The 13,654-nt window shown below is 40.3% G+C and overlaps 1 protein-coding gene across 1 annotated transcript in view; it reads left to right on the top strand.

Moving 5' to 3' along the window:
- SORCS3 (sortilin related VPS10 domain containing receptor 3) overlaps positions 1–13,654 on the top strand; it is a 182,642-nt gene that overhangs the window by 108,842 nt on the left and 60,146 nt on the right. The window contains exons 7-8 of the mRNA XM_057379343.1: positions 827–945; positions 12,319–12,408. Coding sequence (XP_057235326.1) covers positions 827–945; positions 12,319–12,408 — 209 coding nt within the window. The remainder of the gene's footprint in view (positions 1–826; positions 946–12,318; positions 12,409–13,654) is intronic.

The raw sequence follows: 13,654 nt of genomic DNA, 5'->3' as shown, positions 1-13,654 counted from the left end.
TCTTGGCCTGACTGAAATAATGCTTAATCCCCTATAACCCCTGTCATCTTGCTGGAGGTGAGCACGTCTCTGCTTGTTTTAACTTTCTGTGTATCTGCCTTTTCTTCCTGTTGTCTGCATGTTCTCCTTCCAGTCCTGTTCCTCCTCTCAGGCAATGCCAAGGCCTGACAAGATCCCATTAGTGTGGTGGTCTTCTTATCTTCTCTCTAGACAGAAGCATTTGATTTGCAGTGGATATAACTATTGCTGGACTCTTCAGCTACTCATGCTRTTTCGTGTCCATGGCATTTTTATTCCTAGCTTATGTTGGCTGTAAAGATTTAATTTTGGGAGATTATTGTCATTTTTACAGTAAAATAAGTTAAATTTCACAGTGTTGGTTTGGGCTTTTTTTTTATTTTATTTTTTTCTTTTTGCGTTTTACTACCACTTTTAAAACCAGTCAAGAAGGCAAGGGTTTTTCAGAGGGAAGACAGGGATATGTTTCCCAGGAGGGTATTGGAATTGGTAAATTTTACCTGGGTGGCTTTTTCTGCTCTATGCTATCTCAAAATCAGCTTTTGATGCATTTATRGTTGGTACCCTCCATTTATAGTTTGAACTTCTGTCTCCTGAGGGATGTCTGCACAACAGGGAAGGGAATGGTCGATGTTGAAATGTGAGTTCCTAAATTCAGAGAGCAGTTACAGCATCAAAAGCTGGAGGCAGATCATGAAATATCATTGACCTAGCTGGAGATGAGACCTTATTTTGAGTTGCTGATGGTGTTTACAGGCAAGTGTCTCCTACCTGGGCATTTCTGATGTGTCCAATTCTCCAATTGCAGACACCCACTACTTGACCTGTCGGATCCAGGAGTGCTCMGAGACCAAACGGAGCGGGCCCTTTTCACGTTCCATCGATGTCAGCTCCCTCGTGGTGCAGGATGAATACATCTTCATCCAGGTACGGTGGCCTCACACAAATGGGACATTTCAATTCTGCCTGCACAAGGTATTTTTTATGTTTTTCATATTCTTGGGATAAGCCAATGGGRCTGCAATTCATAAAAGCTGGGAATCCATCCCGTTGGCTGTGCAATCTGGGTCGAAGCATTTGATATCTCTGCTCATCACTTGTCTTGAATCTTATATATTTTTAAAGTTTGCTCATCAAAGGTCCGTAGATTTCACAACTTGCTATTTGTGTGGCTACTTGTAAAATACAAAGGAGATACTGATGAATTGGAGGGAAGAGAGAAGAAACAGAAAGGTGTGAATGATTATTTTAACAACTGGAAAGGTTTATGCTGATTTGACAGTCAAGTAATGCTAATGGAGTGAACCAAAATGTGCAGTAGAAGGTAAAACAGCAGAAAGATTGAAAAAAAAAAAAAAGATGTTACAGGACAACTTCAAAGTGAAAGATGGCTATAAATTTGTTAGTTGGTGATGATTTTGGAGATGAGGAGAAAGTGACAAATCGAATGAGAAACTACGTGTTTTTGAGATTTTTTGAGAATATATGGGCTGGATGGAACAGGGCCATCTCTCTAAATTTCATATCTGTGGAAGCCTGAGAATGAATAGCACAGTCTGGAAGAACACTTCCTGAAGATGTACCATTTGGTTGAAAACTGAGAGCCAGGCTGCGATGACTCCAGATTGTAGGAAGCTCAGGAGACACAGAGATTACAGACATGGTGATGTTAACTGCTTGTCACCAGTGCTGAAGCAGGGGGAACAAAATGAGATGAGGATTGGATTCAGGTGGCACAAAAAAGACACACTCTTCCCTTTTTGAGTGAGACTAGGTAACATTAAGCTCTAGTTTTACTTCTTTGASGGAGCATTTTTCTTGACTGTATCCAAATTATCTGGAATTCTTGCTTTGTTTACTGTAAGAGTTTCTTATAAATGGGAAGACAGTTCTGTGCTGGGATTAGGTGGGGAACTGGATCCCTATGGCCTGGGAGATCTGTGGTATGAAAACTACATGTATTTGAATAACATTGGCAGCCTTCTGAGAGCAGGGGTGTGTGCTGCTCTGGAGATGATSTCCTGCAATGGGAGCCACAATCCCCTCAGCTCTCTGTGAAACCCAGCATGCTGCTGCTTCCTTTGGCACCAGTGGAGACCCACTGCTGGAAAACATTGTGAATTTGGTTTTTGCAACTTAGTAAGTCATGATTTGACTAAAGGCAATGGCTTTCCAATCGATAAATGCTCTGCTCTCCAAGGAGTGTTTTAGAGAGGCTCTGTTAATGTGGTGGTTTATATCTGTGGCTAAGGTGTTGTGGAACATCCAATTCTTTAAGCATGAGGCCTTACAGGCATTTCTCATTCCACAGCTCACACCTGTGTTAAAACAAGGCCACTCTGTTCAGGATCTTGGTCTCACAGTGAGGACATAGGCCTGGTTTGTGTGTTCCTCTCCCTCAAATCAGCAGTGAGCAGCTCAGGCTATTAGCTGCTAAATTCTTCGGGATAAAAATAAATGTTTGTGTGTGTATACAAACACATGCATGTATGTATGTAACACTCAAGTGCCTTGACTATTCTTAGCAAGGTTTTATTATAGCTTAATGGGTGTTYGAATTGAAAATCACATCCCCACGCWTTAAAAAACTGTTAAATACACACACAGAACATTGCTGCTGCTTTGGGCAGGAGGCTCTGCATTCACAGGCTGTCTATCCCTCTCCCTGGTTTTTGTATCACACTGGCAGGGTTTCTGCCYGTCCAGCAGCCTGTTGTGAGTGGCTGCAGAAGCTGGGCATGGATTGAGCCCGTGCAGTGCTCGAGTGACACGCAGACACTTCAGATTCACAGCACACTTTGAGCTGAAGGTGCGTTAAATCCACCGTGTCCAGCACATGGTCAATGGACTATGCACTGTTTGCTTGGTACATATGTAGGAGTGCTGATATGGCCTGGATGTATTCATCTCGCAAACTGATGTTTGTGCCTATTATGGGATGTGTCAGATTGACTCCGTTTGCTGTATCTCGTGCGTATTGTTCAGTCAGGATAATCTTGGACAGAAGTGTAGGAGCCAAGTCKTTAGAATTTTAAATATTAGACAGAGATGAATAAATAAATATTAAATGAAATGTTAAACCTGGTGAGGCTTAATAGCTGCATAAAGGATTGGTGCACTAATTCTGATCTGTCTATTCTGGAACAAATCAGAACTGGTATCTTGGAGTGGAGAGAGGAACTTGTTTAACTTTGTTCCTTTTCAATTTGTTGTGTTGTGTAAACCAGTAGATTTTTAGTCTTAATCTCTAGCCAGTGCTCCTCTAAAGTGAGTGGAGACATCAAAATCTTCAGGGGTCATTTATCTTCTATTTCACCTATTTCAATACTAGATAGGTCTCTCCTTGAATTTGCCTTTCTCATTAATATTGGAAGGAACCTAAGTAGAGCTTGGTGAAGACCCCGAAATTTTTGACAGCCAGAATTAGGAAAGATGAATCCCAGGTATTGATATCAATGTCTTAGATTATCTGCATTCGGTTATTTACTGATGAATATCCATTCTAACCAAGCTGATGAAAAGGCCTGCAGTGTAAGATTCCTGGGAACCATTAACCTGCATAACTGTGCATTCAAAATAAATGTGATGCATAATGGATAGGAGAAGAACACAGCAGATATTATAATGCCACTAMAAATCAATTATTCCTGTTGTGTCACAGTTCTGAAAGGATCTTGCAGAATTACAGTACAAAKAAAGAAAATTAGAATGATCTTATGCTTGAAAATTTCTTACCTGTTGAAGAGAGTTTGAAAAGACTAGCACTGGTTACCAAGCAAAAGAGATAAATAACAKAGCCCACGAGGAAAGATGTAAAAGGTAATGTGGAAGGAAGGAATAGTTACTAAGACATAGTAGGAATAATTATGAATAAAACAGCAGGTGATCACTCTGAATTTATTGACTGGCTTTCTCTTTGATTGATCAGTAGTTATTTAAGGATGCCTAACATGTCACTAAGATTGGATTGGATAATTCTGCATAACTTGATACATTAAGAGAAAATCTTACCCTCTCCTGCATATGTTTTCATTCATTTCACAGCGTTGCTCTGGTGTTACCTGGAGCCAATGTCATCATCTTTCATGATTAATAATTAAAATTCCTACATCTTGCAAAACAGGTAATTTATTTGTGAGAAAACATTGGAATATGTCTGGACTTATTTACTGGAGCTAATTTGATGATCAGCTTTGCCATTTAGTGTCCATGTGAGCGATGTTCAATTACACAGCTGTGCTCTAGTGAGTGCTTGCTACTGAAGCAGTATCTCTGTCCAAACTTAGGTTTGGGACAGGAGAGGGACAATAACAATAATGGAACTTTTCAGAATGCATGGCATGAAGGCAGCTGGCGATGCTACAGTTATAGTGATGGTGACTTGAGGGTTTGTCAGAGGGACAAATTTTACAGGGAGGTATGCTATTTTTTATGAGTAGGAACTGATGGAGTTAGACAAGGRACTGATAAGATTTTAGGCATACTCACAAGATCCTAAGGGACCTGAGGAAGGATTTGGTCTCTGAAAATTGTTCTTTCTGTATTTTTTCCCCAACTGTAGATGGGGAAAACCTCTTGTGTTTCCATTCTTCTATTAATCTTGTTGTGTTGTGTAAACCCTTCGGTGCGTGGCTTTTCCCCCAGAGATAGTGCCAGTCCAGTCCAGCATAGTTATCACTGTCCCCATTCCTCTCATACGCTTCTGTCTCTGTCAGCACTTGGAGACCCTCAGGGTTACTTTGGCCTTTTTGATTTGGGCTGGCAGTAAGTCAGTGCAGAGATGTGTGGATGGGTRATCAATACCTGTCTTGGTTGTTTTTTATGTCTTTATTTTTCTCTAGGATGCTGCTGTCCCAGCAGAGAGCAGCTGAAGTTGAGCTGAATTGTAGCTCAGACTAATTGTAGTACTTTCCATAGCAGTGACAGAGTCACTGAAGACTCCTCAGATTTAGCAGCTGATACCTGATTTGGGTTTGGGGGTGATGCAGCCAGAAAAATGCTTTTGGAGATAAATCCTCTCAGATCTGTCTTTGACTGGTGGTCTCATAAGGACAAAGAATGATCCCTGCAAACTTTGATTGAAACGGATTGGCCTTTTGCTTCAAACCTGGCCCATTTCCACTTTAAAAGGGAAGTGCTTTGCACCACTAACCAGACAGGCAGGCTGAGAGGCAGTACCTTATCCCTTTCCACGACCTTTCAAGAGTGGGAACATGGGTCTGCTTCCCCTTTCTATCCCATGGCATAGTGAACAAAGGTGTTCAACTGCAGCTGAAACTCAAGTGTCTCTTGTCTCTCACTTGGCCCATGCTGCAACTACTCCTCCTGGGAAGCTTTCTTGTCTTCTTTCTGTGCCATTTCATTTGTGATTCAGTCTCCTGAGAACTGCACATTTTTCTCTTGACTCCATGTTCCTTCAGGTTGTCCTGGGACATAGGATAATCCCATGTCCAAAAAGTGAAGCTGCTCTCTTGGTGACCTGTTGTTTTGAGGTTGATTGATGAAGGAAGAACGGAATGTGAGGGCAGCTGGAAAGAGGAAGAGGGTCTTGGCTGTGGTTTACAATCCTCCTGAATGTGCTGGGGTCTGTGGTGTTGCTATTTAGAAACAAGCGATGGTGGTTACTCACACCTTACACATGCAGATGTGTAGAAGCAGCTGCAGTTCTTGTAGGAATTGTAGGAATTACATGTAGAAAGTGAAAAGTTTAAGTCAAAATGCTCTTCTTTGATGCTGACCATTTATCTGGCCCTCTTCACCTTTTGAAGCAATTTTGAACTTGGAAGACTTTTGCCTGATTCAGGGAGTTGTCCAGAAGGGCAGCAYCTCAGGCTGCTCATGGGGTGAGAATGAGCAAACCCAGAACTTCTCCAGAGGTTTTTGTGTGGTGCAGCTGAGTGGGACTCTCACAGTGCACATCTGAATAATKCCTCTGGCTCAGAGGAGCAAACACTTCTGCCAAAAGCTGTTGAACCAATTCAGTCTTCTTTTGCATCAGAAAAGTTTCTTTAAAACATATGCAGATGTCACTATTCACCCACAAATGCTGATAACTTCTTACAAAACCTATGGAAAATATTTCCTTTTCTGGATGCCTGGTGTCTCATCAGAGCGTGTCCAAAAATTTCAGCTGAAGTAATTTGATGCAAAATGGCATTTGCAGGCTTTATTTTTGTCTGAATCAAATTCTGGTTTTATCAAGGTAGATATATTCATAACAACTTTTTTCCCTCAGTCTCAGTAAAAAGAAAAATACTTATCATAATTTATAATATTAGAATTGGGGTGGGAGGGACATTTCTCTTAGAGGTGTTATAGAGAAGGGAAAGAAAATTCCTAATTCTAGAAGCTYTGTATATCTAAGCTCAGCTCAGAGAAGTAATTTAATACCGTTACTGGTTGTAACTGTGGTTGTTTAGGAACACTTGGAAGTGCTTATGTTTAGTAGGACATGAGTGTATGTTTCAAGTTTATTGAGTATTTAAGGATAGGCTAAATGAGCATATTTACTGAATTGAAGTCATTTATCAAGTGAGCAGACTTTACCCAGCAGCCACAGCTGAGTTTATGTTAATTCATAGGGATTCCTGACCTCAGTTATCAAGTTATCAATTTAAAAACTTAAATAAGTACATTTCCCCAGGAATAAAGAAAGGATTTTTAAAAAAAAAAAAATTAATGTGAGTCTTCTCAGCAGTGAAACAAGATAGAGGGGAGAAATTAAATGTTCATTTCCCAGTATAGAGCCTTCTCTTTATTTTCATAGAAACTAAATACGCCATGTTCAAATATAAATTTCTTTCCTCCATTTTTTCCTCCATTAACTAGGAGCCAAAGGTCTTAACAGAAATCAATCCATGCAATTTATTTTTAACTTCACCCTGCTTAGCTACGATTGATTTTTATCTTCGCGATCGATGGTAGAGAAAACGGTTTGGCGGGACAATGGAGCACTCTCCGGCTTRTAGGGGCTGGTCTTTGAGTCTTTTATTGAAGGAATCATTAAAAGCTTATTATGAAACTAATAGGATGAAGACGTTTAAATGATGAACACGATTACACCTGTTTTACTGGTGAATAATGCCTGCTACAGCTGATCTCCTCTTGCTCCTATTTAAAATGCTGGACAGCACTCCAGTGGGGGAAATTAATCCATACAGATGAAAGAAAGTGCATCCCACGTGCTAGTTAAAAGCTCTTCTTAAAGCAAGACAGGCAGTAAGTAGTTAGCTACTTTCCTATTCACTGCTGGGTGCTTTTCATCCATTTCTAGCAGTTTCATCTTTTCTGTGCCAAATATCACATTTGGAACTTGAGCCTAAACATCTCTTGATAAAAAAAAATTATTAACATTTGCCTTTATTTATTTATTTTTTATTGATTTTCTTTCTAGGGCTTTTTGTGCTGTACTTTCTTTTATCACTCTCTCCCCTCCCCTCACGTTGTCTGATTGATCAGCTGAAGATGTAAAGTATTGCTTTGGCAAACTGATACGTTTCCTCTGAAATCAAAAAAAGATTTAATGTGTACAATTATGCTCTTCTCAGAAGTTGGTTTCTGTGTGGGTAATGCGCATCTGCAGCTATGGTATGGTTTGTGTTTTGGTGTAACTGCAAATTTTCTGCAGGAGCTGCTTTTAGAGCAAATGCAGTATTTTCACTCAAGATTACTCTGTCCTTTAGCCATGTCATCATTGCTGTGAGGGGAGAGGGAGGTGAACAGGGACTGGGCCACTCTTATAAATGCTCCTTTGTCATAGCAAATTCTCTGTAATGGGTGTGATACTCTAAAAAGTGGCATGTTTTCCAAGCCTCTGAATTTACCAGGCAACTTGAGGCTGTTTTGTGCACAGAAACCCCACAGCACATTCAGGTAATTACATATTGCTCAGTGATTGTGCAGAAGGCATGATCCTAATGAAAACCACAGGGAGATAATTCGGACTGGATGGTACCTRTGATGACGGGATTTATGCTGGCGCAGTGGAGAACCTTCCTACACAGAAACATCCAGAAGGTTRCTTTTCCTGGCCATGGTGGTTAATCAAGAAGGAAGAACATTACACTAGGTTCAAGTTTTTCCATCTTCTGAGCCTCTTGTGACTGGAACTGTGGTTAGGCTTGGGACAAGAGGCACAATTTTTCAATCCCCATTCTGGCAAACTGTGCAAGGCGTAGGCAGGGCTGTCTCTGAGGAACCCCAAAATCCCTTGCTAAGGGTGTCAGTGGAGCAGCCTTCCTGCTGAACTTGTAATAGCTCTTGTGTGCTTTAATCCACAATTTGAGGGGKTTTTATGCCCACAAGAAGGAGAAAGGGAGCCTAAAGCAGTCTGGAGGGATGCCAAGGCTCCCCGTGGAGTTGGAAAACACAGACCCAGGATGCTGCTACAATACTGATAGAGTGTTTCTGAACTTTTGACTCCTACCAGCTTATTTTATGGTTCTGGAAAGGAGGGAAGCTCCACAAGCAGAAGAAATCACCTCAGAAAAAAAAGTGCCATCTTCATTGAAAATAACATCAACTGTATACTATTAACTACTTGCTATCAACAAGAGGTTTAAAATTTTGTTCTGCAAGCTTTCTGCTCACTTTTCTGTAAGTCCTTTGAGCATCAGGAGGCAGATGGGGTCCTGCTTAGCCCAGGGGCGTTTCTGAGATTTAGTAATTTCATGTTTGTTAATCAATACCTGAATATTGGTTTCCATTGGAGATTATGAGTCCCAGCATCAGCCAGCTAGGAAGATGATAATGAAGCCTGATGCACAGTGATCTAAAGCTTCTGTCATCATCTAGGGTGTCTTTATAGTCTGGGACTTAATTTGTTCTGCCTGCCTTCCAAAGTCTTTAGATAAAACAGTTGTTTTGGCCTAAGAGGAACCTCAATCGGAAAAAAAAAAAAGGAAAAACCTACTCTTAAAGAATCATATGCAGTCATTAACATGAGAAATGCCTTTGTGTATCCCTAGACATGTCACAGAAATGATGGRGATAAATAGATTCCATGATAAATTTTCTATAATTCTCTGCAGTCCTGTGAACATATTTGTTTTCTTCTATGTTTGATGCACTCTGTCTCATTACAGGTCAGATGGGGGAATGAGCCAACATACTCAGACTTTCAGGGCTTTTAAATAGTAATTTCTCATGTTTCTCTTCTTAAGTGCCAGTTGATACAAGTTAGATGAGACTTTTGTCTTGATACAAAATGCGGAAGTATTAAAGAAAAGTAGATCACAAGTGGAGGGAGGAGGAAAGAACACAGGTTAGGAAAGACAGATGTGTTTAATGGCAAACACATTTGTCCATAGGAATCATTTCCACTGGCCAGAAGCCCAATTAAACACATAAAGTAGAAATCCAGAAAAACAGATTAATGATCCGGTCATTAGCGATGAAAGAGGAAAAAGACAAACCCAGCTAATTCTGTACTGAGCATGACAGATGAGCTCACAGCAAATAATTGGGTGACATTCATCAAATGTGAACTGGAAGGAGGCATTGGAGGGCAAAACACTGCCATAATCTCTGGAATTTACAGTGTTGGAGCATTTKCTCACAGGAAAAGGAAAAGTTCATCAAAATAAATTAAGTTGGGCCTTCCAAAATTCATTCTGTACCACAGTGCTTGCCAAAACTTTATTGGAGGCTTGATCATTTTTTTGGAACTGTTAAAACTGTGAATGTAAATCATGCGAAGATGAGATCCTGGCTGGGMAAAGCTTCACAAAAATCCTGCCAACAGAATGTGGGTGGCTTCATATTAACTGGCTCAGGAAGACCACAAACCTCAAAGATTTCTATTTCTAAACCTTTGTCAAGGTGACCTGGTGCAGGTAGAAGTGTGAAAGGGAGTTTAACTAATGCATAGTGAACTTTGACATTGTTTTAATCCTAACTTTCTGCATTAAAAAACAGACATACAAACAATAAGTACAAACAAATTCCTTCCAGATAGCAGTTTTCAGCAGGATAAAGCAAACAAAAACTGTGCAAAATCTTTGGAGTGTGGCAGACTTGTAGAGGGTCCTGTTGTGACACAAAACGTGGAATTTGATCACCCCTTGATATTTTTGCCACTCTATGTTCACTGGATAAACTGGAACATTTTTGGACTGTTCCCAATGTTAATTGATCATCACAGCATTTACAAAGTAGGTAAATATTTATGCCCTCATCTACCAGTTGAAGACCTTGTCTCATCCCATCAGAAGAAGTAGACATTGACCCAGGGTCCTTACCAAATAGTCACTGACACATTCAGTTCATGTGGTGGTTGAAAATTTGGATTTTCTGATGGAGGTCATAAACATTTAAAGAGAAGGGGGTATATTTAAATAYTCCCTGTGCTATTTAGACAATATGACCTAAAAGTGTGTGATCCTTTGAGCAATGCTTGTAGAGCTGAGAGAGATAAAATTACTGCAAACAYGAATTTTTGCCTTTGAGCTGGACTCAGTGTGAATCAACTGCACAGTCTGTTCTCTCCTGTGAAAATTTTATTTTCATGTGGAAGTATTAGATGGGAAGTATATCCTTCAGAATAACAATCACTGACCTTGTTCCGCCTGCAGAAGAGAAGGCTGTGGGGAGACATTAGGRCACCTTTCAATACCTAAAGTGGCTACAAGAGAGCTGGAGAGGGACTCTGGGCATGGCAGGACAAARGGGAATGGCTTTGGACTGAAAGWGGGTGGATTTAGATTAGATACAAGGAAGAACTGGATGATCTTTAAGGTCCCAACCCAGACCATTGTRTGATTCTATGATCCTGATAGCTGGAGAGCAGGACCCTGAAATGCTCACTGCAGTGCCAATCCACCGTGCATTTTGCATGAAGTGAGAGTTCAGTGACTGCTCTCTGCCTCTTCCACTGGCGAGTTTTGGTCTGTGGGCAAGTTACTTTAGATTTTCATGTTTGTGTTTATCCTTGGCTTTAGATAAATATTATCTATATATTTTATTTCTTGTGGTATAGGTCACTGTTATAACCTTATACCGTGGGTGCTATAATAGTGGGTTTTTTATTATTCTCTTGAGGGTGCTAATAACATTTATGACAACATTACAAGTAAAAAGGGGAAAAAATTAGAAAGGTATGTCTTAGTGTAGAAGCTGGTCCTATTTCTAAACCTTCCTTTCTCTCCAGTTTTTCAAACTGTCAATGGAAAAGCCTTGAGTTGATAAGATATCAAATTTCATGACCAATAATAGCGTGTCCTTCGAATGACAGCTTCTGTAGGGAAGAAAGCCACTATCTAGAGGTGATATCATTGCTGAGAATACAATTGATGCTGTAGCAATATTCTGTGTAAGCTCATTCTCAAATATCACTGTCAGATAAAGGGAGTATATCTAGGAGAGAATCTAGGACCTTTCTGTTAGCTTTATTGGAAACTCAAGAAGCCAACAAGTGACATTCCATATAATAGACAAGTGCTTTGTGCATTGTTTTATCTTAAGACCTGCAAGACTGCCAAACCAGCAGAATGTAGGAAATTCACTGATGTAAGCCTTGTTTTAGCCAGGTCTGAGATRGTGCCAGAAAGAACACCTACAGCAAGAGTAAGTGACTCTTGACAGGTTTTAAAACCCATATTTCGCACATTATCAGTGCTGGATCTCATTGATGCATGGCAATTTTGCACAGCCTTTAGTTCATTCAGTCCATAAAACTGCAGATTTGGATGTCTATCAGGTTCCCCCCCACACATCCTTTTTCAGAGTATGATTTCAGAGAAACCAGTCTCATAGTGACAAAGGATATGCAAGAGCTAAGCTCCAGCTTTCCAAGAGCACATTTACTGTTAGCATTAAATGGTGCTAGCATGGATCTCTGCTGTTAGTCACTGTAAAARGTTGTTGGAAGACAATCCTGGCCTCAAGGGACTCACAGTGAAGACAAGGCTGAGAAGCAGCAGAGAAAAGAGGGATTATCTCCTACTTAAAGGGGAGGAACAGAAGCACAGAGATTTTAAATTACTTGCCCAACGTAGTTGAGCTGGACCATGTGATGAAACCAGATCCTCTTCTTCTTCCCACTCAKCACTTTTTTTCTCTTGAGTTATTAAAATCACACTGGATTTGGATCATGACAGAAAAAATGGAAAGTTCAATAGCACAGCTCAAATAATTCTCCATCCTTCTCAAGTTTGTGATTTCTTTGGAGTTACCCAGCTGCTTTTAGGGAAAGTGCCTGTCATAGAAAAGATACGTGAAAGGAAGTTTGTCAAGCATTTTTAGAGGTGTCATCACAGAGTGTCTCAGGAGGATCATCTCTCACTTTCTTTGGTGTTTCCACAGGTGACAACTGGTGGAAGAGCAACTTACTATGTGTCTTACAGACGGGAGCCTTTTGCACAGATTAAATTACCCAAATACTCTCTTCCTAAGGTGAGTCCACCATTTTTGAACATAGATATGTGATTTCTTGGGAAGCCAACTGTGTGAGGTTTAATAAAGTGAAGTGCCAGGTCTCTCACTTGGGTCACAATAACCCCACACAGAACTACAGGCTGGGGCAGAGTGGCTGGAAAGTGGCCCAGAGGAAAAGGTYGGGGGATGCTGGTYGAAAGCAGCTGAACATGAGCCAGCAGCTCCTCAGATGGCCAAGAAAACAAAATGTACCTTTTTCTGTATCAAAAATATTGTTGCCACCAGGACTAGGAAAATAACCTGTTAYAATACAGATTTGTTGGTGGTCCTAATTTAGAATTAGTTCCTGGTATATAATGGGRATATTTTTGTAATTTAAAAATCAGAAGTACTTTAAAGCTAGGTCTCATGGACAAGTCTTCGAGCCATGTAAAGRAGGCTTGTTTATGCTGCCCTTAGTYGCTAGAATATTTTTGCTGTACAGTAATAACTATCCTGTCATCTGCAGATTAATGAACTCTGCTGGAGTTGTACGTATGTGAGGCTGGCACCAGGGTAATGCAATATTTCCACTGCAACTGGTCAAAACAGATTGAAGTCATTGGGCTTTTTGCTTTATTTTCACACTGTTGGAATGGGTTGGTTAGCTCCTTAATCTTTAAGGAATTATAGCTGTTGGGCAAGAGCAAACCTCCTTATTTAGTCTTCCTTCATTGAGGGAAACGGCAAATCTCCCGCTGATTGTACTCACTGGGATAGATTTAGGCTCTCAAATGGTTTTTCTCCCCATCCCATGCTGATGTGATATGTTAGGTCTATTAGAAAYAACCCCATTTAATCAATCCCAAATTTTAATCTAGATATCTCACATAAAGATTAAGAAGCCTCCTAGGCAGGATGAGGATATTGAGCTGATCTTCCCCCAGATATTCTTTCCTGAAATCAGGTCACTCCATCCTTTGGGAGGCTTCCAGAATTATGATTTCTTGATGCAGAAACAGTGCAAGGAATTAATCAAGGCCTCCTGGCACTCTAGGGAAAGTTTAAATAGATACAAATAGAAAAAGGGAGTCTCAGATAACCACAGTCATTTTGCTTCTAGCTGAACCTGTGTCAGTTTGTTGAACAGGGGTAGCAAGGATGAAGTGCTTCAATACTGATCACCATCCTGAAAGTTATTTCCATGAAGCTGTTTTAAAATAATGCTGAGAAAATGCACTATCAAATCTCTTTGATATTAAAACTAAATGGGGAAAAACTTGAT

The sequence above is a fragment of the Malurus melanocephalus genome, unplaced genomic scaffold, assembly GCF_030028575.1.
Source record: "Malurus melanocephalus ecotype Western Australia unplaced genomic scaffold, MMel_1.1 scaffold_12, whole genome shotgun sequence".
Lineage (NCBI taxonomy): Eukaryota > Metazoa > Chordata > Aves > Passeriformes > Maluridae > Malurus > Malurus melanocephalus.
This window is presented reverse-complemented; position numbering and strand designations above follow the sequence as displayed.